This window comes from Trachymyrmex septentrionalis, unplaced genomic scaffold, assembly GCF_001594115.1.
Source record: "Trachymyrmex septentrionalis isolate Tsep2-gDNA-1 unplaced genomic scaffold, Tsep1.0 scaffold112, whole genome shotgun sequence".
In the NCBI taxonomy this organism is placed as follows: domain Eukaryota; kingdom Metazoa; phylum Arthropoda; class Insecta; order Hymenoptera; family Formicidae; genus Trachymyrmex; species Trachymyrmex septentrionalis.
The window spans coordinates 1183242-1206639 of NW_017304248.1; the positions used below are offsets into that span (position 1 = coordinate 1183242).

Here is a 23398-nt window from a genome sequence, read left to right on the forward strand (position 1 = left end):
CATTAATAAAAGCATAATTTCGAGCTGAGTTTCGGGGTCATCCCAGTTTGCAGATTAAAGCGGCAAATAGAAAAAATAAACATCGTCTTTATATAAACATATAATATTTCAGAACTCACGACACCTAAATTAAATAAATTTGAGACATCTGGGTAGTCATCATTAATGTCTAGACAGTCCTGATAAACCTCCTGCTATTTATTTTATACAATTTCAATATTTGTTTTATCCTTTTTTTTTGTCTGAATCCTTAAGATCCTTTACGAATATTCATTCTTATTTTACAAATATTTTATGATATCTAAACGGATTCTCAAATCATCGAAACTCACGTACTTCAGTTCCTCTTATCTTCACCACGTACGCTTTTGATATTAGAATTTTTCGTATACATATATCACGTTATTGATTATTATTCAACGAAAACTACTTCTTTTTTCATAGTAAAGATCCCTCTAATTCTCTGGTCGAATCTACTTTCGTTAGCCGTTCATAACACACGAACTTACAACTTAATCTGTCAACTTGTCTGTATCGTCTTGTATCGGTATTAAATAGTCTGGTTAGAAGACAGTGTTTGACCCTTTTATATTGTATACATTACGGTGCAACACGCTCGTAATAATGCATTATGTAGTGCACATATACAGGAACTCAGAATAAGGCAATAGCGATCCAACGAGTTGGAATTCTGCCTATCTCCTTATATAGTCTACCAATCAGCGTTCAGAGTTTTCATTTTTTTTTTTTATATACACTATAATCTTGAAGCAGATAGAAGCTGGCATATTACAGTCTATACACGATCAGATTAGTTAGCCTTTTTATTTCTTTCGCAGCATTATGCAACAGGAAGCAGAATTATATACCACTTATTTTTGTACTAATCCTATCGCTGTTCTTGTCGCTGCTGCTTCGCATTAATTGTGTCTAAGGCTTAAGTAGTCAGAGAAATTTTAAAAATGATCTGGAGAAAGCTTACCTCAAAATTGACAGTTGAAATGAGTGATATAATAGAAACAAACAGCAACGCTGTATAGAAAAATGCCATAGAATGTTGTAGAGATAGAACTCAACAGATTTAGACTGGATTGTTTCATCTTTCGGTCTTCAGCTCACAGTTTATCTAAAGATAAAACAGCCGGTACTAAGAGCCCTAAGAGCTAATTATTTTATCTTTAGATAAACTGTGTAGTAAGTTACTTATTGGATAAACAAAAGAGTAATAAGAGTAAGAACAAGAAAGAGTAAAAGAGTAAAAGAGTAAAAGAGTAAGAGAGTAAGACAGTGAGCTGAAATTTATCGAAAGGAACAATTCAGTTATAAGTATTGTAGAGATGAAATTTAACAGGGCTGCGTTCGGGTTCTCATCTGGGTGTTCCTTGGATGTCATGCCATCCTTGTTGTTTACCGAACGTTAAACAAGGATGACGCGACACCCGAGGAGCACTCGGGTGGGAATCCGAACGCAGCCCAGATATGTAAATAATTAAGACTAAGGCCATATTCAGAACGCGCTTACGTGCTATATTTTACGTTACGTATATTATAGAAATTCGGAGATAAAAGCGCGTTCTGAATACAGACCTTAATTTGTATGTCTAAAATCTTTAACGATCAGACGATGATAATGATGATGCGTCAAAGAGGGATAAGGAGCTAATTTAAAAGATTATCTTCTATGTTCTATAAAATATTTAAAATGTAGACAATTTGATTTGTTATACGAATGTTTAAAGTGCGTTTAATAATTTTTTTTTACTTCAAAGAACGAAAACTGTGAGTATAACAACCGTGATTAAATACGCTAGAATCCCGGTGTGATCATTACAGTACTTTCAAAAAGTATGACCATGGATTAAATAATTTTTGTAATATATATTATATAATTATAATTTAATTAAAAAATGTATTTTTAATTACACGATTAAAAGTAAAATTTGAAATTTGTTTTTATTCGTTCTGTAAAAAAAGGATAAATCGATATTCGATTATGTGTGCACACTTTCATTCTTATTATACTATTTATATGTATATTAATTTATGAAAATTTAAAATTTTGAAAAGTTATTATTATTGCTCCTTTTTATAATATTATACAATAATAAATACAAAAATTCATGACAAACGATAATTCGATATTTGATATTACGCAGAAGTGCTCATATATCTAATTAAAATTATGTATTAGACTACTATATATAAGAATAATAAAAGGAAATTAAAACTTGGATCTATGTATATGCGAATGAGATTTGTAGGATATTCTTAGAGATTGTTTGGAGTTACCATATCACCATGTACAGATCTACACAGTCTATTAAGTTAAAAATTAAATAATAAAGTTTTCAATTACGCAAGAAATTGTAAATTTGATTAGATTATAGAGTGCTAAGGCACCAGAGGTAAATGCAAATAATAATAGTGATTAATATTATGTTACTTGCTATTAACATTAAGATCATTAACTATAGAAGTTTATTTTGTGTGTAAATATGTTTAATAGTAATACATGTTGCAAAGATATTTATACATGTTTACATATACAGGTATACCCTACATCTCTTGATAGTCTCAGACTTCTCTTTCTCATTTATTTCAGAGAATAAAAGAAATTAAATATTTTTTGTATATACTCATCCCGTTAATTGCTATTGTATTTCAATCATATTCTTATTATAACTTAAAAACCAATTATTATCGAATTTAAAAAAATGATTATTTTATTAATATACTCTTTTGTATAGTTTTTTCTTGTCACATAACTTTTATAAATTATTTTCGTAAATAAATAAACAACAATGATAAGAAAATATATAATTTCATTCAGTATTATATCACCAATTATCAAAATATTATCACATTATGCACGTTATACGTTTACGAAATATAATATATATGTATTATGAAACATATAGAGTGTCCCTCTACAAAATATCAAAACTGCTACAGCGGCTTCAACACATGAACACAAGTCGAAAATGTGAAATGTCTAATAGACATGTCCAATTCCAAAAAGTTTTAGAATTATGGGGTATTGAATAAAAAAACATAAATCGAAGTAAATATTCAGAGTCCTTTATTCTATTGTTCTGATTCCTGACTCTTATTCTGATAGTAGGTCTTTTATTCATCTCCAAAATAAAATTGAGAATTCAGAACAATTGTGCCAAGAAATACTTAATGCTGCCGATATCATTCGCGAAACTCCAAATATTTTTCAAAAAGTCCGAAACAATTTATTAATTTATACTAAAAAGTATGTCGAAGTCGATGGAAGAATTTTTGAACATCCTTTGTAAAGCATTAAATAGAATAATGAACATTAAACAATTTATTACAATCAGAGAGAAACCTGAGTGTGGACATCCTTTTTTTATGTACAAAACCTCGTAAGGTAATGTCCACGTTTTTATGGTTCTCTTCCATACTATTATGTGGATTAGACAAGGCCAATCAACTTTGATTATTTTCTTTGTTATGATTCATGTTTTCTTATTTCAATATTCCATAATTTCAAAATCGTTCGCAATCGGACATTTGTTTATTAAACATTTTCGACTAGTTTTCACATGCTGTAAAGTCGCTGAAGCAATTTTAGCACTATATGAAGAAACATCTATAATACTATTTTATGTATAATACTATTTTAGGTTTCTATATTATGTAATTATTGAATATAATAAATAATGGAGAAACATCTTTTAGTACATGGCAATTAATAAGACGAGTTCAATACTTATATTTTTCCGATATTACCTATGTATGTTCATCATTTCAGATAGTGCAATCACATGTAAATAAATAAGTTTTTCACTTAAAAACATTTTTATGTTAGATACTTTACTGTAAAGTTACAGTCTAATGATATACATGGACTGGATAACTTTTCTTGCACTCATGCACTTGTAATCGTGATTATGATTCTAACTAAAAATTAATATATAATTATTCTTTTATAAAAGCCTAAACAATAAAGCCACTTCAGACAAATATTGCTTTTTATTTCTACAGTTTGGTGTGCTGCTGTGAACGCAACAAGATCGCTTCTCCAAATATTTTCGAATTTTTGTTCCAATCTACAAAGTTCAATAATCCCTTGTGAGATCACAATATTTGAAAATTAAATATTTATTCTCAATAAAAGACAAAAATTACGACATCACATATCAAAGATAATATTTGAGTCATTAATCAATAAACCACTTAGAATAAAACTCTAGATCTGAAACTGTTATATACAATATTTATTGATACAATTATAGTCAAATTTGACAAAATTCCTGTCAAAACATAGTGTTTCTACGATACTGTCCCAATACATGGATGCATTCCATATTTCTTGTTTATATAATTTTATCTTTACACAATCCTAAGACGGAATTTTTTTGGTTTTCTACTTTGCCATATGACCTACTTTATATCGTATTATGCTGCGTCACATATTTTCGATTATTAGCTCCGACGTTAAATCATTCAAATTTTTAAGATAACACAACGGCTGCCATATATATGAATGCATGTAAAATATTTAAAGGTACTATAAAAAAAGAATACACAAATGTGATAATTACGCACAATGGTTGATTTTGGTTTTAATAATTGCAGGCAATTTAGCAGTTGTTGCTAAACATATACATTCCTCTTGTTACCTCTGTGTGTATGTGTGTGTGTGTGTACACAGTGGATGATTAAGATCGACAAGAGGTATAGAAGAGCAACTGCTACAAAAGGCAGTAAAATGTCAGTATGACAATCAACAGGACAGTACGATAGTCAAATGTCAGCATGACAGTCTTTTGAACACCATGAGGTCATGGGAACACTGAGAACTGTAATTCGCTACGATACCATCTCGTGCCAACCGCTGCTATTTGAAGAGTTGGTTTCAAGCGAAACTGAAAGAATAAGAAATATGTGAAAAAGAAAGGAATGCGAAAGATAGTATATCAATATGATATATTAGAGCAATTCTTTCATACATGAAAAAAGTGTATCTTAGATTTTATTGTGTAAAAACTTACCTGTTTTATCATTTTCTCCATCTGAATATGATCTTGGGCCCCATATTCTCACTGTAAAATCATCTGATACAGAAGCCATCATTTGGTGATACACAGGATTCCATGAGACACAACTGACTAATCTACTGTGTCCTGTAAGAATCGCTATAGGCAGTTCTCTTTTGATATGCCATACATACACTTTATTGTCTGTAATAAAGCAGGAAAAAAACAATATATATTTGTTCATAATTATTAGTCATGTTGCATAATTACTTTTCTTTAAATAAAAACTAAATAGTACATAATGACATGTACATAATGTAATGTATAAAAATACATCTTATTTTTGCATATGACAAACCTTCACTGCCAGAGGCAATAAAATCTTGATTAACTCCTCCGAAACAGCTATGGACAGTAAAATGTCCTTGAGTGACGCCTTGAAAACGCCTTATAAGGGATTTATCTTCTAAATCCCAAAGATGTATACCTTGATTTGCCACATTAAGTAATACGAGTCGATCTGTTTTGTCTACGCTAAACGACATAATGGGATTATCCTCTTGTAATCTGTAATGATATACAGAAATATCTCTGAAAAATTTTGCTCACAAAGTAATACAGGTTATCAGTCATTATTAATCATACATAGTAGCATCGCCTAAGTCGTCGAAAGTATAGCTGCGAATTCTGTGATGTGTATCAGCCGCTAGAACAGTCCTCCCGTCACTGCGACACCACAGACATTTTACTCTTACTCCTTCCCATGAATCAGAAACATTGCCATCCATATCCTGAATATTTTTATATTTATAATGTTTTGTAATTGTAAAGAATTAATATTTTACTTATTGAGAATTTTCAAAAAGTAGTTTTACGTTCCATAATATTAATGTTATAAATTTTATTTATTTCGAAATTAACGTACGCATTGATAAAATTGACCACGAATTCCTCCCGTCACAAATTTATTCGAATCACGATGCCAGGCACAAGCTGTCAGCGAGTCATCCGTGCTTTGTGTCAATTTTACGCGTAATTCGCAATCAGGCGTATCGATACTCCAAAGCCACAATTCTGGGCAATCTTCAGGACCGCAAACAATTAGATGATTGCTATCAGGGCTCCAAGCAATTAGCGCTACACCATATGAATGACCTTCAAGTGTTTTCCTATGCGTCACTTTTAAGGTTTCCTACATTACATTTAAATAAGTGTTATTAATTATACATATATTCAAAAATAAAACTATATAAGCTATTTGCTACTCGTTTTAAATTACAAATTTTGTAATTAGTTTTTTAAGCAAAAATTTTGAAAGAGATTATTTACTACAAATTTTCTAATTTTCAACATTATATATTTTTATATATTATTATGTATCAACTAAATCTCAAATTTCTATCAAAGTAATGAAATCAAAGTTTTGAAATTGTCTAAAAAATAATGAATAAGGTGAACCTGAGCCGAATAAGATTTATCATCTAATTAATTTCATTTTTTTTTAATTCTATTTATAGGGATATTGAAATAAACTAAGTGAGAATCAAATCTTTCTTTCATTTACTCACAAAAATAAAATATATTATTTATATAGAATATTTGTAAATGAACGAAAAAAACATTTTTTTTAAACTCTGACATTGGGCTTTATTATATGCATATAATAAGGCCCAAATAAAAAATAAATAAAAAATAATAAAGAAAATAAATATTATCTTTCTAAATCAGTTTTAAAATGATTTTATTAATCATAAAAAGAAAATTCCTTAGGATTTACTCTACTCTCAAACATTACAATTATCTTTAATTTTATCTGTAAGTAAGTCTAATACTTTGGAAATTTCTAGCAATTTGAATGCAATTTTAACTTCTTAAAAGATAGCAGCATTAAAAATCGTTGTTCTCTGATATAAGCCACACATAACAAATAAATAACAATCATGTCAAGTCATAATAATAATTACATAAATGGGCCTTATTTAATAAATACATTGCTTAAAAAAATATTTATATTCATTAAAAAAAATTGATTTATTTATTTTCTATAGCTAGGAAGTTGAATAATATTATAATGTATTATAATAAACTATGAAACAATGTGTACTGATAAACTTTGTTGCGAATTGTTGGGATTAAAGAATTGGAATCGATAGTAATAAGTTTGTTTTTATTATAACAAAAACTTATATGTATGAGCCTAAAAATGGCTCAAAATAGTTTATTATTCGTTTATTCTTTTTAAAATATATTCTTAGGAAAAATTTTTCAACTTTTGTTTTCAATCATTTATTCAAAATTTTTCATAGTTGTTTTTTTGAAAAAAAAAAAATCGTGTCAAAGTTGATCAAAAAATTCACAAAAAATTTCTTTATTCAAGAAAATATGATATACACACACTGTTAACGGCGCATACAATATTATGTATATATACTCACTGGATCTACATCCCATATAATTACAGTCATATCTTTAGAACCTGTGGCGAGCTTGAGACCATCGGGTGAAAATTTGCAATACCAAACTTCGTCGCAGTGATCGTTGAGTATCTGTATAGTATGGCACGGAAATTGTTCCTCGCCACAATTATGATCCACAAGTAGAGAGACATTTTCTAGATTTGTCTGCTTTACAAGAAAAATCATTTCATTATGACATATTGCATGAGATATTATTGAGAATAATTTTAACAGCAAAAGCACATAAACTTATTTGTTATATGTATAATAATAACAATAAAATAAATCTGCTTTCATAAACGTTTTTGTATTGCACAGAATTTCAATTTAAAAGTCATATGTACAACACCTACAACTTCGAAAAATGAGAAAAGTTTTATAAAAAATTTTTTTGCATATGTCTTACAGCAAAAATTTCGCAGTTATAAGAGAATATATACAATCGAAAAATAAATGTTTTATAAGATATTTTATATCTCAAAATATCAGAATTAAAGTGTAAAATATTTATTTTTTAATAACTAATAGAACTTTAATAAAAGATAAATTATCTTAATACTTTAACATGTAGAATAATTAAAAGAAATGTTATGGAAGAAAATTCGCTGTTTTTTTTACATAACACAATACTTTTAAATAAAAGGTATCGATGAAGTTGCATATATATTTTATAAAAAAACACATGATACAAAAAAATTTATTACATGCATCATATCTTATTCTCCTAAAGCCTATTCTATAATGTGCTCTTTGTTTCCTGTTTCTTGTTTTTCCTTTTGCTTTTTTCTCCTTTGCAACCATTTTATCTCTTGCAACCATTGTATTTCTTGTTTCTTTCGAAGTTTGTTAACTTTTTTCTCGGGCGATATAAAATAAAAAACCGGATAAAAAGCAAAAAGACAAGATGTAAAAAATAGCAAAGTTCAAGAAACAGGAAACAAAAAGCACTGTAGAAAAGCATTGTTGAACAGGCTTTAAGGAGAACGGATAAAAGTCGTCGATTTTTGTTCCCAACCAGGAAGTGAAATGTATATGTTTCTTTATAGTTTTTGGGCTGCAGAATCACGTGAAGCAATCAGTTTTCCATATATAAACATGAAGGGAACATAAAGAATAAAATCCTTTATTCACATCGTTATGAAATTGCTGTCAATTATGCTTTAATAATTTAAAAACTGATAGTTTCCGTAATGATGTGAATAAGGATTTTATTAACTTTATTTCAATGTACCAATTTTTTTCTTAAGTGTAGGATCGTTATGATAATTTTCGATTTTTCGAATATAAGGAAATGTAGAAATAAAGCGATTCCTGATCGACCGTAAAAAAAGTATACATATTTTTAACTATCTATTTCTTTACCTAAATAAAATATTCAAGAAATCGAAAAAATCTTATTTCTGAAAGAATAGTATACTTAATTTTATGAATTTTGCAAGTGTATACATTTTTTTCACATAGCTTATGCAATTAATACTATTTCTCTTATCTTTTGATATTGTGCTGCAATTGCTCTGAATAGACATGTATCAATAATTTATTATGTATAATTACATTAAAATTAAATTAATATTTGATATTTTTTCGGATTATTTGTTTTTTTGCCGAATTTCATATATTCAACCTTTTTATGAAATTATCAATGTAGAAGAATTCTACATAATCATTATAACATTGCTGTTTTAAAACGCTGTTAACTATAACATCATTCCATTCAATGGCACTACGGTCCAAATCGAACTCTTCTCGGTCTTCTCTGGAGATGAGATTCCGAAACAAATAATTTTTCCGGAATTAGGTTGTTAACCTAAAGTCGAATCCCCAACCTAGGGAATCAATGCATCTACTGATATATCTACTGATATATGAGACCTACAGTTTTTAACACCGGCTCCGAACGGCGGTGGCAAATATACTCTCGGTGGTTTGCCATTGCCTTCCGAGGGGTGGCAATCAAATCAAACTTTTGTGTTCTGGGTAGATTTGAACCCTGGGATTTTCGGCATAGAAAGTAGTCACACTATAACATCATTAACGCTTTAAAATAGAAATTTTGGCAGTTAGATCCATTAATAAGCGTATTAATTATGTCAATATTTAAAAGCGAGTTAATGTACAAAGGCACTTTCGCTACTACGCGCGTGATGTGCTCTAACTGAATGCGCGAATTTCAGACGCTACAATTGACGAACTTTAATCGTTTATAATTTAAAAAATATTATAATCTCGATATTTTCGTATAAGACTTTGTCTTAGAATGTTTCACAAAATCTGTTAGTGAAAGGAATCGCACTCTTTCTGGGATACTTTGTGTTTATACACATACGCATGCACATATAAAAAAATTGAAAGAAATTCTCGGAAAGATAGTTACAAAACCGAATTCTCTAGCTCTATTTTTTTATAGTTACAAAATATAAAAATAAAAAGTAATATTACAAGAGATAGAGCATAGTTTGCGATTCAAATCGCAATTTAATTCATTAACATATACCTGCGAATGCGTTATATGATACGTGCAGAGTTGATTTTGCATTTCCACAGCTTGACAAAGTAAAGAATGAAGTCTGCGTGGCGGTAACATAATGGAGGGTGGCAGAAATCTTTGCAGTCTGTCCATAAGTGCAGACCTGGAGGCTGATCCTTTGCCATCCCAACCTGCGCGTGTCTGTCAACAAGTGTCCATTTGCTAGTGATCAAATTTTCAGTTATAAATTAGTTTCAATTATATTTTAAGAATGAGAAAGCTTCAGTTGTTGTAGGAACTTATTAGTACACGACCTAAATGAATAAAATGCCATACGAAATCTCTGTTCATTATTTAAATCAAATATATGGAATACCTGTAATTCATCTCGTCCACTGCACATCATAAATAAAGATAACTGGTGAATACGACCGGTATTATGCCCCAAGGGTGTAAGCTCATTGCGCAGTACATGTAACGCATCAAACACCATGCCTTCTTCTAAATATTCTAAATATTTTTGTTCTAGCAATAAGAATTTCATCTCCTACGGATAAGAAAAAAATATTGATCGAATTGTCAATCAAATGTTTTACTAAAAGTTTGTCTGCAAATCTTCCTAGCTTTTTAAAATTGCATCCTTCTTCTTATCATTATTTAGTATTTAAGTATTTAAATATATTTCAACAATATCTGTGCGTATGTATATATGCAAAAAATTGTGTAACTTTGGAACATCAATATTTTACAATATTTTGTAGAATACATTCCAAGGTTGGTCAAATTATATTAAAAAGTTATCAAAGGAGATTTATATTTATGTATTAATTGAAATTTAAAAATAATTCCATTTTTTAAAGAGCATTTTATTGTACTAATAAATCTTTTAAAATGATATAGTTTTCTAAGTGACTCTTCATTAAATTGCCACGAAAATGTTTACATTTTACTATCGTATTTGAGCAATGTCAATGTTTACATCTGACTGTTAATTTAAATATCAAGCAACAATTATATATATAATTTTTACTACCAGTTACCTTAGACGATCTACACACATACGCGCGCGCATACGAACATTTCACACATATACATACATATGGCAAAAAATGTATATATTTTTATCTTGTATGTGATAAATATACATGTATATAACAACAAACTAATAAAAAATATATAATAAAAAATTAATATATTTATTATACACTATATATAATATAAAAATAATAAAAAGAATATGTAACAAAATATTTACATACAATCTATAAGAATAATCGTCAATTATATGAGAAAAAAGATTTACCACTAAACTCTGGCTTGCACTATCTAAAAAAGACTTCAGTTCATTGAGGTCATGGTCTGCTTTGTTCCAATCGCCATCCATAACATGCTGCCTAAATTTTGCAGCAGCGGGATGATCTAAACGACAGCCTGATTCTTGCATAAGCAAATCTGCTGTCCGACTAAAAATAATATATTTTTTGTTACACGTTAATCATAAATTATGATATTTAATCTTATTACAAATTTATATAAGTGTATAAATGTGTATTAAAACTTTTAAAAATGTGTATTAATAAATGTACAGACATGAGTATTTATATTAAAAAATAAATATAAATATTTTACTTTCCAAAGTTATTGAATAATAATATACAGGATGTTCAGTAAAAATCATAACAACTCTTAAGGGTAGATTTTTTAGATGAAAATTCTAACACCAAAGTGTCAAGGATATAATAGTTTTTGAATTATAAACACTTAAAGCTCGCGAATACCATTTACAGTTCGCGCACTTAGATGTGATTGAATTTTCCGTTTCTGAACGCGCAAACTTTAGTCAGTATGATTCAATAATTTTAAATGCTTATAATTCAAAAACTATTAAAGCCTCGACATTTTGGTATTAGAATTTTCGTCTCAAAATGATTTCAGAAATTTATTTTTAACCGTTGTTACAGTTTTTACTGAATTATATAGATATATACATTCTGTATATATATATATATATATAAAATTTATTAATTCTCATCATTAAAGTAATTTGAGGATATTATCATAATTTTATTTAAATCATCTATACTTATATGAAAGGTAAAAATATTTTAATACTCTCTTAAGTTGTCCAATATTATAAAATATAAATATGTATAACTGACAAATATACATCTGTATCAAAGTATATTAGAATTCTCAAAGTATATTAGAATTACTTTCTATCATATAAATACAGTTCATATAATTCTCTTGATAAATTTGAATTAATAAGAATGAAAAATTGATTATTTAATGTTATTTTGGTAAAATGATTGCATAAAGAGTGTGCATACATGCTCATGCGCATTTATAATTTATGATATAAAAAGACAAATATATTTAAAAATGAGAATAAACTGCTTTTTTACTTTTAGATTAAAGTCTTTTAACTGATGATCTGAGCTGAAAATAGTGAAAATTAATTATAAGTTACATACTCCAAACCAACTGTCTTTAAATGTTGTCCAATAAGTCTCACAATGTCTTGATTAGTTTTATCCATTATTTTTGGTGGTCCCAAACTCTGATTTATATCTCCATTCACACCATTAATGTCATTATCTGATTCTGGTAATAGATTGCCATTAGCATGAGGCCCACCAGAATCTGCCTTAGCTCCATTTTGTTGCAACCCAGAAGAAACACCACCATTTGAGGCCTGCTGTTGCATTACGCTGTCATGCATACTGGAATATTATCCATAATAATGGCAATACTCTATTACCCTATTCATTTGAGGGCATATCAATTAGTATATCTTATTTTTATAGAATTTGAAATTAAATTTTCTCAAGATTTTCTATAATCCTGAGAGATTTATATAAAAATCACCATAAATTGCAATTGTTAACAAAAGAAAAAGTATAATTCAGCACTAATTTTATTATATTTAAAAAATTATATTTAAAAAGTTTTAAAAAGAAAATAAAAAAAAAAAAGGAACATAAAAATATGTCGGTACTCCCGAATTTTTATTTTATTAAAATTGTACTTTGACGTGATTATACAGAAAAGTGATGAAAAAAAAATGACAGATTACCGATAATTATCCATGTCCGGACTGGAGGAGTGGTGCTCGTCCGCTGGTCTTAGGGTAGTCGGTACAGAACTACGGGACCTTTTGCGCGGTGGCGGAGCGAGTCCACCGTCGTCCGACTCGCTGCTCGAGGCCAGGCTTATGCGCGTACCGCCCCGTTTTTCACACTATTATTGTCCCACGGGATAACCGTTGGCGAATAGTGACACGAACTGAGACTGGGGCCAGGATAGAAGCACGCGCGCAGCCACGATTGTGTGAGGAACGAAAAAAAGAGCCTTTCGCCTTGTTTTTTCTCTCTTCACCACTTGTCGCGTCCGATCTTAAAAGTGTTCGCACTTCCTCGCGTGTCCTATGCCGTGGACTAATCACCGTCGCTATTCCCGCCGTTTCCGCGAGACTCGATGATGAATGTCAAAGGAAACAGGATCTTGTCTGCCAAAACCGATGCGAGTCAGAGAACAATGACTGCAACACAGCTGATACTTGTTTGGATCCGTCGTTTACGTCACGTCGCACTCTTCTTTACGGATAGATTAGCGATAGTCGCGCCTACTACATCCGCTCGTTACTGTGCTCGCACAGTGGGTGCATTCAGAACGACAATCGCCTGATCATTTAATTGGTATATTCCATTAGATCCTAAAATATAGACCAATCAGATAAAAGAGTTCACTGAGCGTTCAGTAAGCGGTTTAAGCGATTCCGTTCCAAATGCAGCCAGGCATATACAGGCTGCTTTCCATTTGCTGCATTCCAGTGACATAATTGCCTATTTGCACTGGACGATTTGCACTGGATTGTTGTCATATCCAATGAGAACTCTGCTTTGCATTGTCATGTGAAAAAAAAAGCAGAGCTTTCATTGGATATCTCTCAACGCGTCCAATCACGTAATCTAACGGAAATAAAAATAGCAGTAAACTTATTTTGTACTAAGGAGTTGGCAGTCTAATAGTATACACAGTCTGTGGTTCTGCAGCCTTTGTGCACAGGACCTTACATTCCTTACAATGGAGTAAAATATATGTGTCATAGTGTCATGATGTGTCAGTATATGTGATAAACGCAGTGAAATTATTCTGTTCAATTCTGTTTTTCATTGATTGGTTTCTGCTAATATCATTAATAAAATATTTGCAATCATTGCGATTAATGAGTTAAAATGTTTGGCAAGAAAAAAGAACCAAGACAATCTAGACCAGTTGGTAGTTTAGAACAGGTATATTGTTTTATTCTTTTTCATAAATTGTGTATCATGCTGACATCTCTACAATGAGTCAGTAGTCGATAGTCTTAATTGGAAGTTAATCAATATAGACAACTTGTACAACTAAGGCTACCGATTTTCTTAAGACTGGTCAAATTTGACTTTATTCTTTTCCATTAGTCGAGCTAAATGACTCGTTATACCTACAATTAATAACTTGTAGATACAAAAAATTATAATTTACATTAAAACTGAACTTTCTACAACAAATCATTATCTAATCTTAATGGGCTTTTTACAACAAATATCATTATGTAATCTTTAAATCTTAAGTGATAAGAAAATGACCAATTATAGTTGATTATTCTTCTCTCATTTGATTGTAATTGATCAATTTCTTATGGCTTAAAACTTAAAGCTTAGATAATGATTTATCATAGAAAATCGATTAAAAACACTTAGGATTTTACATTTATTGTATAGAACCCTGGTAAGATATTTGATTACTGACTCACTGTAGATTTTGGATTATGATTATTGTAAGTTATAATGGATTAGTAGTATATATTTGTAAGTAGTTAAAATATATACATTTGACATATTTTTATCCTGTATGTTTGTATTGTTTGTTTTATATCTTTAATTTTTATTATATTTTATAATAAATTATTTCTCTTTTTCATGTATAATGATCATGTTTTATATAGTATGGCATTTTTGAAATACCTGATATAAATATCGGCAATATTAATAATAACATGAAAGATGATGATGATGATGATGATGAAAGTTTAGAAGTTGAATTAGCTGCTTTGGCTGCTGGTAACGATACAAGTTATAAAAGCAGACGCAGTGGTAAGTTGGCTTTACAAATTTTGTATTTTATATTACAGAAACATACATAATAGAATGAGAATTATCACAAATTTATAATATATAGTTTATTCTGTTAATCTGTTATCCCTTTTATTTTTTTTTTGTTTGCATGATGTCACTCGATGGTGAACATTAATGTATCTTCAATCTGTTACTTTAGATTATATGGCACCAAAGTCTATAACCTACATTTTAGAGAAATTTTTTTATAAACATTTTTTTAAATTTAAATGTTCATTTTTTACAAAAATATTGTATATACATAATTTTGAACTAATAAAATACTACAGAACTTCTCTGAACCTATATATAAATGTTATATTTTATTATAATTATTATTTTGGTAAATGTTATAGCTACACGCAAAAGTGCTGCTGATGTAAATTTGGATGAAATGACTGATTGCTTAAAAGATACAAATTCTGATGAAGAATCAATTGAAGAAGATGATGATCCTGCATTATTGGTACATTAATATATTGCTTAATAATGTATTACTATCAGTATAAAGTATGATTGATTACACTGAAATTTTTTATTGGTTTAGAGAGAGTTACAGACGCTCACAGGAAATGAAATTGTGACAGAAAAGGCAGATATGTCAGAATTAATGAAAGAAGAACAAGCAGAATCTAATAAACATGAAACTAAAGAAGAAGATAATTCTACACCAAAACTAATCGAATTATTGCAAGAAAGGCTAAAAATTTATGAGATAGCTGAGGAGAAGGCAAAAAGAAACAATGAAACTAGTAGAGCTAGAAGATATAACAGAGGTATAAAAACATTGAAAGAAATGTTAGTTTCTGTACAATCAGATGAAAGTATAAACGAAGCTGACATTCCTCCAGCTTTGCCTTCTTCAGCTACCACTGAATCTACTGTTCAAAATATAGGTAGTATATTTTTTTTTTATGTATATACTGTCTCAGATTTTTTTTACCTATGAATTTATTTGTTGATTATCTGTAATTAATCTTATATTTTACTTTAAAGAAGAAAATTTTGGTATGATGTATAGACAAGTTTTTTAATTCATTGATTCATCAATTATTCATAAATGCAGCTTTTATGAAGCAAAGTTGCGTTTGCTTATAATGGAATAGAGCAATCAATAAATTAAAAAACCAACGAGTTTGCATGTGAAAACAATTTTGATGAGAAGATTAAATGTATAACTTTGTATTTTGGTATTTTAATTCCTGGCTACATTTATTCTATTTATACTGTAGTTTTCTAGATATTGGAAATTGCGATATTGACTTTTATTTCATGTATACTACTTTGTTTTTATTGCAGAAGAAAAAACATCATCACCAGTGAAAGTTAGTGAAACAATTATAACATCAGATACCTCAAATAATGATAATTCTCCTGCAGTAGAAGATGTCACAGTTGATCAAGAAGCTTTGGATAAATTAAAAAAACAGCAACAAAAATATAAGACTGCAGCAGTTGCTTGGAAGAGGGCGGGTAACAAAGAGCAAGCGTTAGAGTATGTAAAAACTGTAAAACAATTCGATATAGTTATTGCTGCAGTCGCTGAAGGTGAAAAGCTTGATTTGTCAGATATGCCACCTACCCCAATTTTACCTTCTCCAACTAGTACTGCAACACCAGCTGCAAAAGAAGAAAATGAACTTCAACAGCAAGGTGCTCCAGGTAAGATGTACAAATTCTTCTAGATTGTAAAATCTTTTAAAAGATATCATACATTTATTAATAACGATGTAACACACACGCGCGCGCGCGCGCGCACACACACACACACACACACACTTTCACATACGATCAACATCTTCCGTTCTATGAGCGAAAAACTTTTTTGCAATTATCTGAATTTTTTTTGCATTTCTCAATACCAGTCTCAAACATATATATATATATATATATAATATATATGTTTATATATAAATATATATATACATTTATTTTCTGATGGCCTTCGAAAGCAGCATTTCGTGAAAAGAGATATCAACTTACAATTTTTTCTATTTAAACTCTAATTCTACTGTACTAAACGTGCGTTTTAGTATATACGGTTTCTGATAGGTTGAAAACTTTTCTTCCTTGTCTTTTATTCCCTGTTTCTATTTTTTAATGTTTTATACACATACTATTTATGTGTTATTGATATATGTATTACTACATACTATTACATCAATGGCTGCGTTCAGCAGAAGGCAACAATTTGTAATCATTTTATGATTGTATGATCAGCAGACGCCATGATTTCCAGCAAATTAAGACCTGCACATGCTTTTCGTAACAGTAATGGTAAGACATACTGTAAGAATTAGCCAAATCACAGTCAAAAATTATGAAAAATTTTCAGTTCTGACATTTTCAAATCTGTAAAAAAAGAAAAAAGAAATTGCAACACAAAAATTATTGCATTTAATCCATAAAATAGACGATATAATATCCCTTTAAGGGAATTCTAAAGTTGTATGTACCGACTAAACGCAATAATTTTTGTATAGAAATTATTTTTTTTCTTTTTCACAGATTTGCAAATCTTTTTTCAGGATAAAAGTATACGCGTTAGTACGTGTCTGTGTGAAGCGGAGTTTATACCGAGAACGAATACAATTTTTTAAATTGAGACCCTTACCATTTCTTAATCCAATATGGCATTTAAAGCTCCCAGCATTGTGATATTTGCTTAATATAAAAGTTTTGTAATCTGTACTTACGAAATTGTGATTCACGAACCAGTAGTTTATATGAACAAACAACGTGGAATTCTAAGAATTAGACTTAGACGTCTAATTAAAACTCTGTTTTCTACAAAAATTCATGTATATGTGTGCGTGAGATATTGATTAGTAGTATATAGCGATATGTCAATGTGTCGCTTTTATTAGTATAATTGTAAAACAGCGATTTGGGCTTTCTCACTGTCTCTCTCTCTCCCCTCCCCCCTCCCCCCTCTCTCTACTATAGAATCTTCTTAAAAGACTTATCCAATGATATCTTATTCAACCTATGTTCTTATTAAAAATTTCAGTCTTTATCTTGTTTGTCCTACTTTTGATAGCTTCCAGAAAATTAAAATGTTAATATTAGAGATAGTTCAGATAAATTTTGATAAGGGAAATTTTTTCCCCAATTTCCACAATTCATTTCTAAGAAGAAAAGGTAATGTGAGGTCTAATACACTCTGTATACAAATTCGTATTTATGATGCACAACAGAAAGCTATACATAATATTCAAGTTTTGATTAAAAAAAAAAAAAAGAAAAATGTAATAATGTGATTATAAATTATTGTGTTAGAAGCTGGTCCAGCAAAGTGCAATCCTGAGAATATAGAAGGAGCTCTCAAAGAGTGTCTCGAGGTATATAGAAGAACAAAAGTAGCTGCTGAAGATGAGGGTAACACATCTAAAGCTCGGAGATATGGTAGAATTTGCAAACAATTTGAGGATGCTATAAAGTTATATACTCATGGAAAGACAGTTCCGTTGGAGGAACTACCTGTTCCACCTGGTTTTCCACCGTTAATATTGACTCCACAAAATAGCGATATCACCGTACAATCTACATCTGAGTCTGAATCGCCTGAAAATAACAATGCAAAAAAGTCTGTGCAACCAAAACCACCTATTCCTCCTCCTAGAGGTAAAAAAAATAGTAAAATCTCATCTATATATAATTTATATTTATATTTGAAAAATATAAGTTTTAATAATTACATGTTTCGGTTATAATATTGAGCCATCTTAAGATATTCAAATAAATGCAGAAATGTTGTAAAATAGGGAATGCAGTGATAGAAAATTATACTTGTAGATGATATGTCAGATGAGGCCTGATGAGTGCCTTATAGAGAAACAGAAATTACCCACGATTGAACGATCGATTGATGGTAATTACTCGATAAAAATCAAAATAAAAAAATATATAAATTGTAGAAAATATAAATTTATTACAATAACTTATGATAATAAAGATAAACAAATCGTTGCTCCGATAAAAAAAAATCACCGACAAGGTCATACAGTTATGTTTTGCAATATATTAAGAAGGATGCTCGTCAGAATAGTTATAATAGTTAGTTTGAATATATGTAATAGATACACTGAAACAGAGTTATAAAAAAGTAAAAATTAGAATAAAAAAATCAATACAAATAACAGTCAAAAAATAAAAGTTGTAATAAAAGTTGAAATAAAAAATGTATAACTGTCTCAACAGACAAACTGACTGAGAGAATAATAATTAAAAATTATTCTTAGCACTGCAAAGTCAAATCTTGTTTATCTTGTTTATACTCGATATATAAGTTTTATGAAGGTGTTCGTTTGGATTGAGACTATTTTTTTTATTTTTTAAATATTCTCCGAAATTAAACCGTAGCATGGTTCTTCGTCCAAAATTTTGATATTATCCCATTCAAGCTGCAATTTATGTTATAACAGATCGGGCACACGTGTTTCAGTGAATGTGATTACGATGTTCTGTTAATTCTTGTTAATAATTGTTGGCCCGTCTGCCTCACATATGATACATCCAATCCCTGCACTTGACTTTATAAACATCATCTGCACATCTAATTTTCTAACTTGTCCATTACAGCATTCCTCGTTCTACAACATCTCTGCGTTTATTTGAATATCTGAAGATGGCTCAATATTGTAGCCAAAACGTAATATTAAAAATTCAAATTTAATTATAGTGTATCTTGATTTATCTCTTTTTCCAATTCATTTTTATAACTGACTCTTATATGCTCTTTCTATTACTTATGTTCTTTATTAAGATACAAAACTATAAGGATACAGAACTGTAAAGAAAAATTGGGATGGGAATTAAAATAATTTTGTATGTTGTTTTTGTATAAATTCATCTGTTTTTATAATATTTATCTGTTAGGATATTTTCTATAAGTGCATTCTCATGCATGATATGCACATATATTATTTTATTCTTGTTCACCGAATATTAAAGAAGAATAAAATGATACATTATGCGCATCTTGCTTGAAATAGAATACATTCTATTTATATTCCCTTTATGTGTGCTATGTTTTGATATTAGGACAGAAATCAAATCAAAGGATTACATCGCGTGCAGAAAAGCAAATGCTACAATTGCAGCTACGACAACGTGAATTAAAGCAAGCTGCTCTAAATGCAAAGAAAGACGGGGATATGGATTTGGCACGTGACTATTTAAGACAAGCGAAAGGAATACAACCTTTAGTCGAAGCTAGTAAAGCTGGCTTGCCTGTTGACATGACTTCAATTCCATTATCGCCTCTTGAAAAAGTAGAACTTAGTACAGCACAAAAGGATGAGAATTTTGTCTTGATATCTTCCAAAGATTTCTCGGAGGACTTGAATGGGACAGACGATACAATTTATGAAAATCTTGAAACTCAATTAATGAAACAAATTAAGGTGATAATTGAATAATTTACAGCGCAACAGAAAATTTAATGATATTTTTTTATATTATGAAAATATTGACATTTGCATAATTTATTCAATACCATCTTTTTATGGCTTAATATAAATTAATAATTATACAATTTATCAATCTTTATATAAGAATTGACTTTACAGTGGTGTTTGTCTACGCGAGATCATTCAAAAGCACTGGGAGATGTTCCTGGATATAATAGATGGGAACGGCTTGCACTGAGCTACACGCGAGATTTAGATATGCTGAGAGTTCGAAAACGTGATTCATTGCCACCACCACAACATCATTATGAAACAAAAACCTATCAAATAGTACAGTTAGTATACATTAGTTTTCTTATTGGTAATATATGTAATTTAGATATAGATAATGTAAGGTTTAGCAAAAAAGAGACGAAATTACATTAGGAAATTTGTACATTATTAAAAATTTTGATTGATTCATTTTTTTATGCATTATGCTTTACGCGTTATGCAAGATTGTGCTCCTGGGGCATAATTCTATACAATATCGTTCTACGCAAATTTATGTATATATGTGTGTGAGATATTGATACAGTAGTATGTCGATGTAAATCATGTATGTAAGGTCTATTGAATCGGTAAAACGATGATCTTGTCAGACTTTATTTTAGAATCCCTTTAATTATTCAATCTTATTGCTTTCTTGCCAAATTATTTATTAATTTCTTTTTTATATTATACAGGTTAAATCTAAAAGAATTTATATTTTTTTCAGGAGTTGCACGGATTTAAACGATAATGATATAGAAATTTCGATAATTAGAGGAATCAATTATTCTCGGGAGGCAGATACATATGTAATGTATGAATTTCCATTTCCATTGGATAATCATCCTATAGATAGGACATTGACGATTAAAGATTCTGCCAATCCTGAATACCAAGCCATATTTTTGCTGAATGGTATTATAAATCGTACCTCTAGACAATGTCAGAGAGCATTCAAACGACACGCCTTGAAGTGTGAAATCTGGACGAAAGGGTAATTTAATTATAGTGTTTAATATTAACCCCTTGAGCGGTATTGACTCTTTTTGGCGTCAATGCGTTTTTTATGACTCATTCAAGTGATTTTCCTACGTTATAGGAGTTTTTGAGATCGTAAAAAATTTAAAGTCAAAATTCAAAATAGCTGATCAAGTATGATAGGTCAAGAATTTCAAAAATGCATAAAGTGTCACAATTTTTCTTTAACTCTTCATTTAATAAGTTTTTTTTTAAATCGTAGAATACACACACACACACATGAGGATGTTAAGATTTGGCCCTTTTTTAATCAAAAGCGATGCTTAAATTGATCATTGAAAACTGTGAGATCTTCTAAAAACAGAAAATAACAATTATTTAGCCACTAGGCCTGGGAAAATCGGGATTTATTATTAATTATAAAAATAGTAAAAAGTAAAATACAAGTAAAATATATTTTTAATTATAAAAATAATTATACAATATGAGCGTTTGTTAAGCTTTGAATCCTTTAAAATAAAATTGATTGCACATTTGGTGCCGAAAGACAGGTAGTAGAGACAGTATGCATATTTTCCTAATCTTCTTTGAATGATCTTTGTATTGTAGCACATATCAACTAAAATGAGCAATAATAATGTTTATTTTAGAATTTTTGGATTTTATAGATCTCCATATTGCATCAGCCATTTTTAATTTTTAAATTTTAATCATAAATTCGTTTTTAGGAACTCAAAATATCTTTGTACATTCAATTTTATGAAAATCGAAGTATTTTTTCCTGCTCCCAAGAGAATACATTTTGTTCGAACATCTTGTCGCTCAAGGGGTTAATTTAAATTTAAAATTTTAAGAGAGAGCTTTAATCCATACCACAAAATATTAGAATCTATAATTATATGATATCTATACAAGCTGTTTATTTTAACTTTCGCATTGAAATATCTTGAAAAGTATAAAAGATATGGAAAAATGTTGAGCATCAAAATTTAACTGATATTATTACAATAGTTTAGCTGCGTTTCTAAATTCGAAAAAAATAATTCGGCGTGCAGTTCAAATGGCACATATACTACATATATACTATGTATAAATTCACATAGAATTGTTCAAGCATTAAAGATTCAACTTTGACCGTTATGGACCTTTATTTTCTATTTCCTATTGGTTGTGTTTTCACATGTACAGTCCAATAAAATTCTTATTGGTTTTATTGGTTTATCTCTACTTAATACTTTTATATGCAGAATAACAAACGGAATCATATCATGTAAAGAAAATCATATAATTTTATTTTAAAAAGTGAATCTTTTGAAGTGAGTATCTTTTTGATGCCTTCATAGAAAAAAAATAATGCGAAAAAAATGTATATTTTTTTCACATTATTTTTTTACGTCTCTCTCGAAACCGTTCCACTTTCATCCGAACATTTTCCCATATTTTTTATACTTTTCGAAATATTTTGATGTGAAAGTTATAATGAGTCACCTGGATAAATTCATCATCGTGATTATTATCAAGTGGACACAATAAATTATTTTAATTTTTAAGCATTAAAGGCATCCTAAAGTCGTTTATTTTATGGATTCAGTAGAACTTACATATACGATTTATGTGTCATTGACTGCACACTACTTCATCAATATGCACATATACGTACACACACACAAATTTTCTAATTAACTATAATCTTTTATTAGGTATTTAAATGTAAGAGCTCAGTATTGTTTGTAATTCCTAGTTCAAGTCAAGATTGTACAAAGTATAAAACTTTTATATAAACCAAATATTATTACGAATCGATGCCAGAAGCCGATAACAAAACTTTTTAATTTTTCAACTCTTTTTTGTTTTTTATATAAAATTAACCGGGGCGGGGGGGGGGGGG

At 29.4% G+C, this 23398-nt stretch overlaps 3 protein-coding genes across 12 annotated transcripts in view; 1 reads left to right on the plus strand and 2 right to left on the minus strand.

Moving 5' to 3' along the window:
* LOC108751636 (flavin-containing monooxygenase FMO GS-OX-like 3) overlaps positions 1-1023 on the minus strand; it is a 13033-nt gene extending 12010 nt beyond the window's left edge. For 2 of the 4 annotated variants that reach the window (XM_018491946.1, XM_018491922.1), the window contains exon 1: positions 337-585. The gene's annotated coding sequence lies outside the window, so the exon portion shown is untranslated. Of the gene's footprint in view, positions 1-336; positions 586-982 lie in introns of those variants that run through there. The other 2 variants (XM_018491955.1, XM_018491937.1) reach the window with 2 other exon arrangements.
* Positions 1024-3752: 2729 nt separating this feature from the next.
* Positions 3753-13550, minus strand: LOC108751571 (WD repeat-containing protein 26). 3 transcript variants are annotated; one of them, XM_018491810.1, is made up of 12 exons: positions 13009-13550; positions 12407-12655; positions 11236-11395; positions 10309-10479; positions 9960-10133; positions 9342-9485; positions 7445-7630; positions 5935-6201; positions 5655-5800; positions 5368-5576; positions 5025-5213; positions 3753-4898 (listed from the first exon to the last, which is right to left on the minus strand). In XM_018491810.1, exons 1-12 carry the CDS (start codon positions 13020-13022, stop codon positions 4843-4845), a joined length of 1965 nt encoding a protein of 654 aa, XP_018347312.1. In that variant the 5' UTR covers positions 13023-13550; the 3' UTR covers positions 3753-4842. The 3 variants fall into 3 exon arrangements, with proteins under 3 accessions (XP_018347312.1, XP_018347327.1, XP_018347318.1); XM_018491825.1 differs by lacking the exon at positions 9342-9485; XM_018491816.1 differs by lacking the exon at positions 9342-9485 and having other exon boundaries at positions 7445-7633.
* Positions 13551-14023: 473 nt separating this feature from the next.
* LOC108751517 (coiled-coil and C2 domain-containing protein 1-like) overlaps positions 14024-23398 on the plus strand; it is a 29491-nt gene continuing 20116 nt past the window's right edge. For 3 of the 5 annotated variants that reach the window (XM_018491780.1, XM_018491755.1, XM_018491775.1), the window contains exons 1-9: positions 14024-14227; positions 14923-15070; positions 15448-15557; positions 15639-15987; positions 16385-16753; positions 18371-18715; positions 20135-20496; positions 20662-20837; positions 21260-21526. In XM_018491780.1, coding sequence (XP_018347282.1) covers positions 14171-14227; positions 14923-15070; positions 15448-15557; positions 15639-15987; positions 16385-16753; positions 18371-18715; positions 20135-20496; positions 20662-20837; positions 21260-21526 — 2183 coding nt within the window. In that variant the 5' untranslated portion in view covers positions 14024-14170. The remainder of the gene's footprint in view (positions 14228-14922; positions 15071-15447; positions 15558-15638; positions 15988-16384; positions 16754-18370; positions 18716-20134; positions 20497-20661; positions 20838-21259; positions 21527-23398) is intronic. The other 2 variants (XM_018491762.1, XM_018491769.1) reach the window with 2 other exon arrangements.

Coding starts and splice junctions, on each gene's coding strand:
- LOC108751571 (XM_018491810.1), bottom strand. Junction 5,577..5,654: donor GACTTAGGCGATGCTACTAT/GTATGATTAATA, acceptor ATATCATTACAG/ATTACAAGAGGATAATCCCA. Junction 4,899..5,024: donor TGGAGAAAATGATAAAACAG/GTAAGTTTTTAC, acceptor TTATTCTTTCAG/TTTCGCTTGAAACCAACTCT.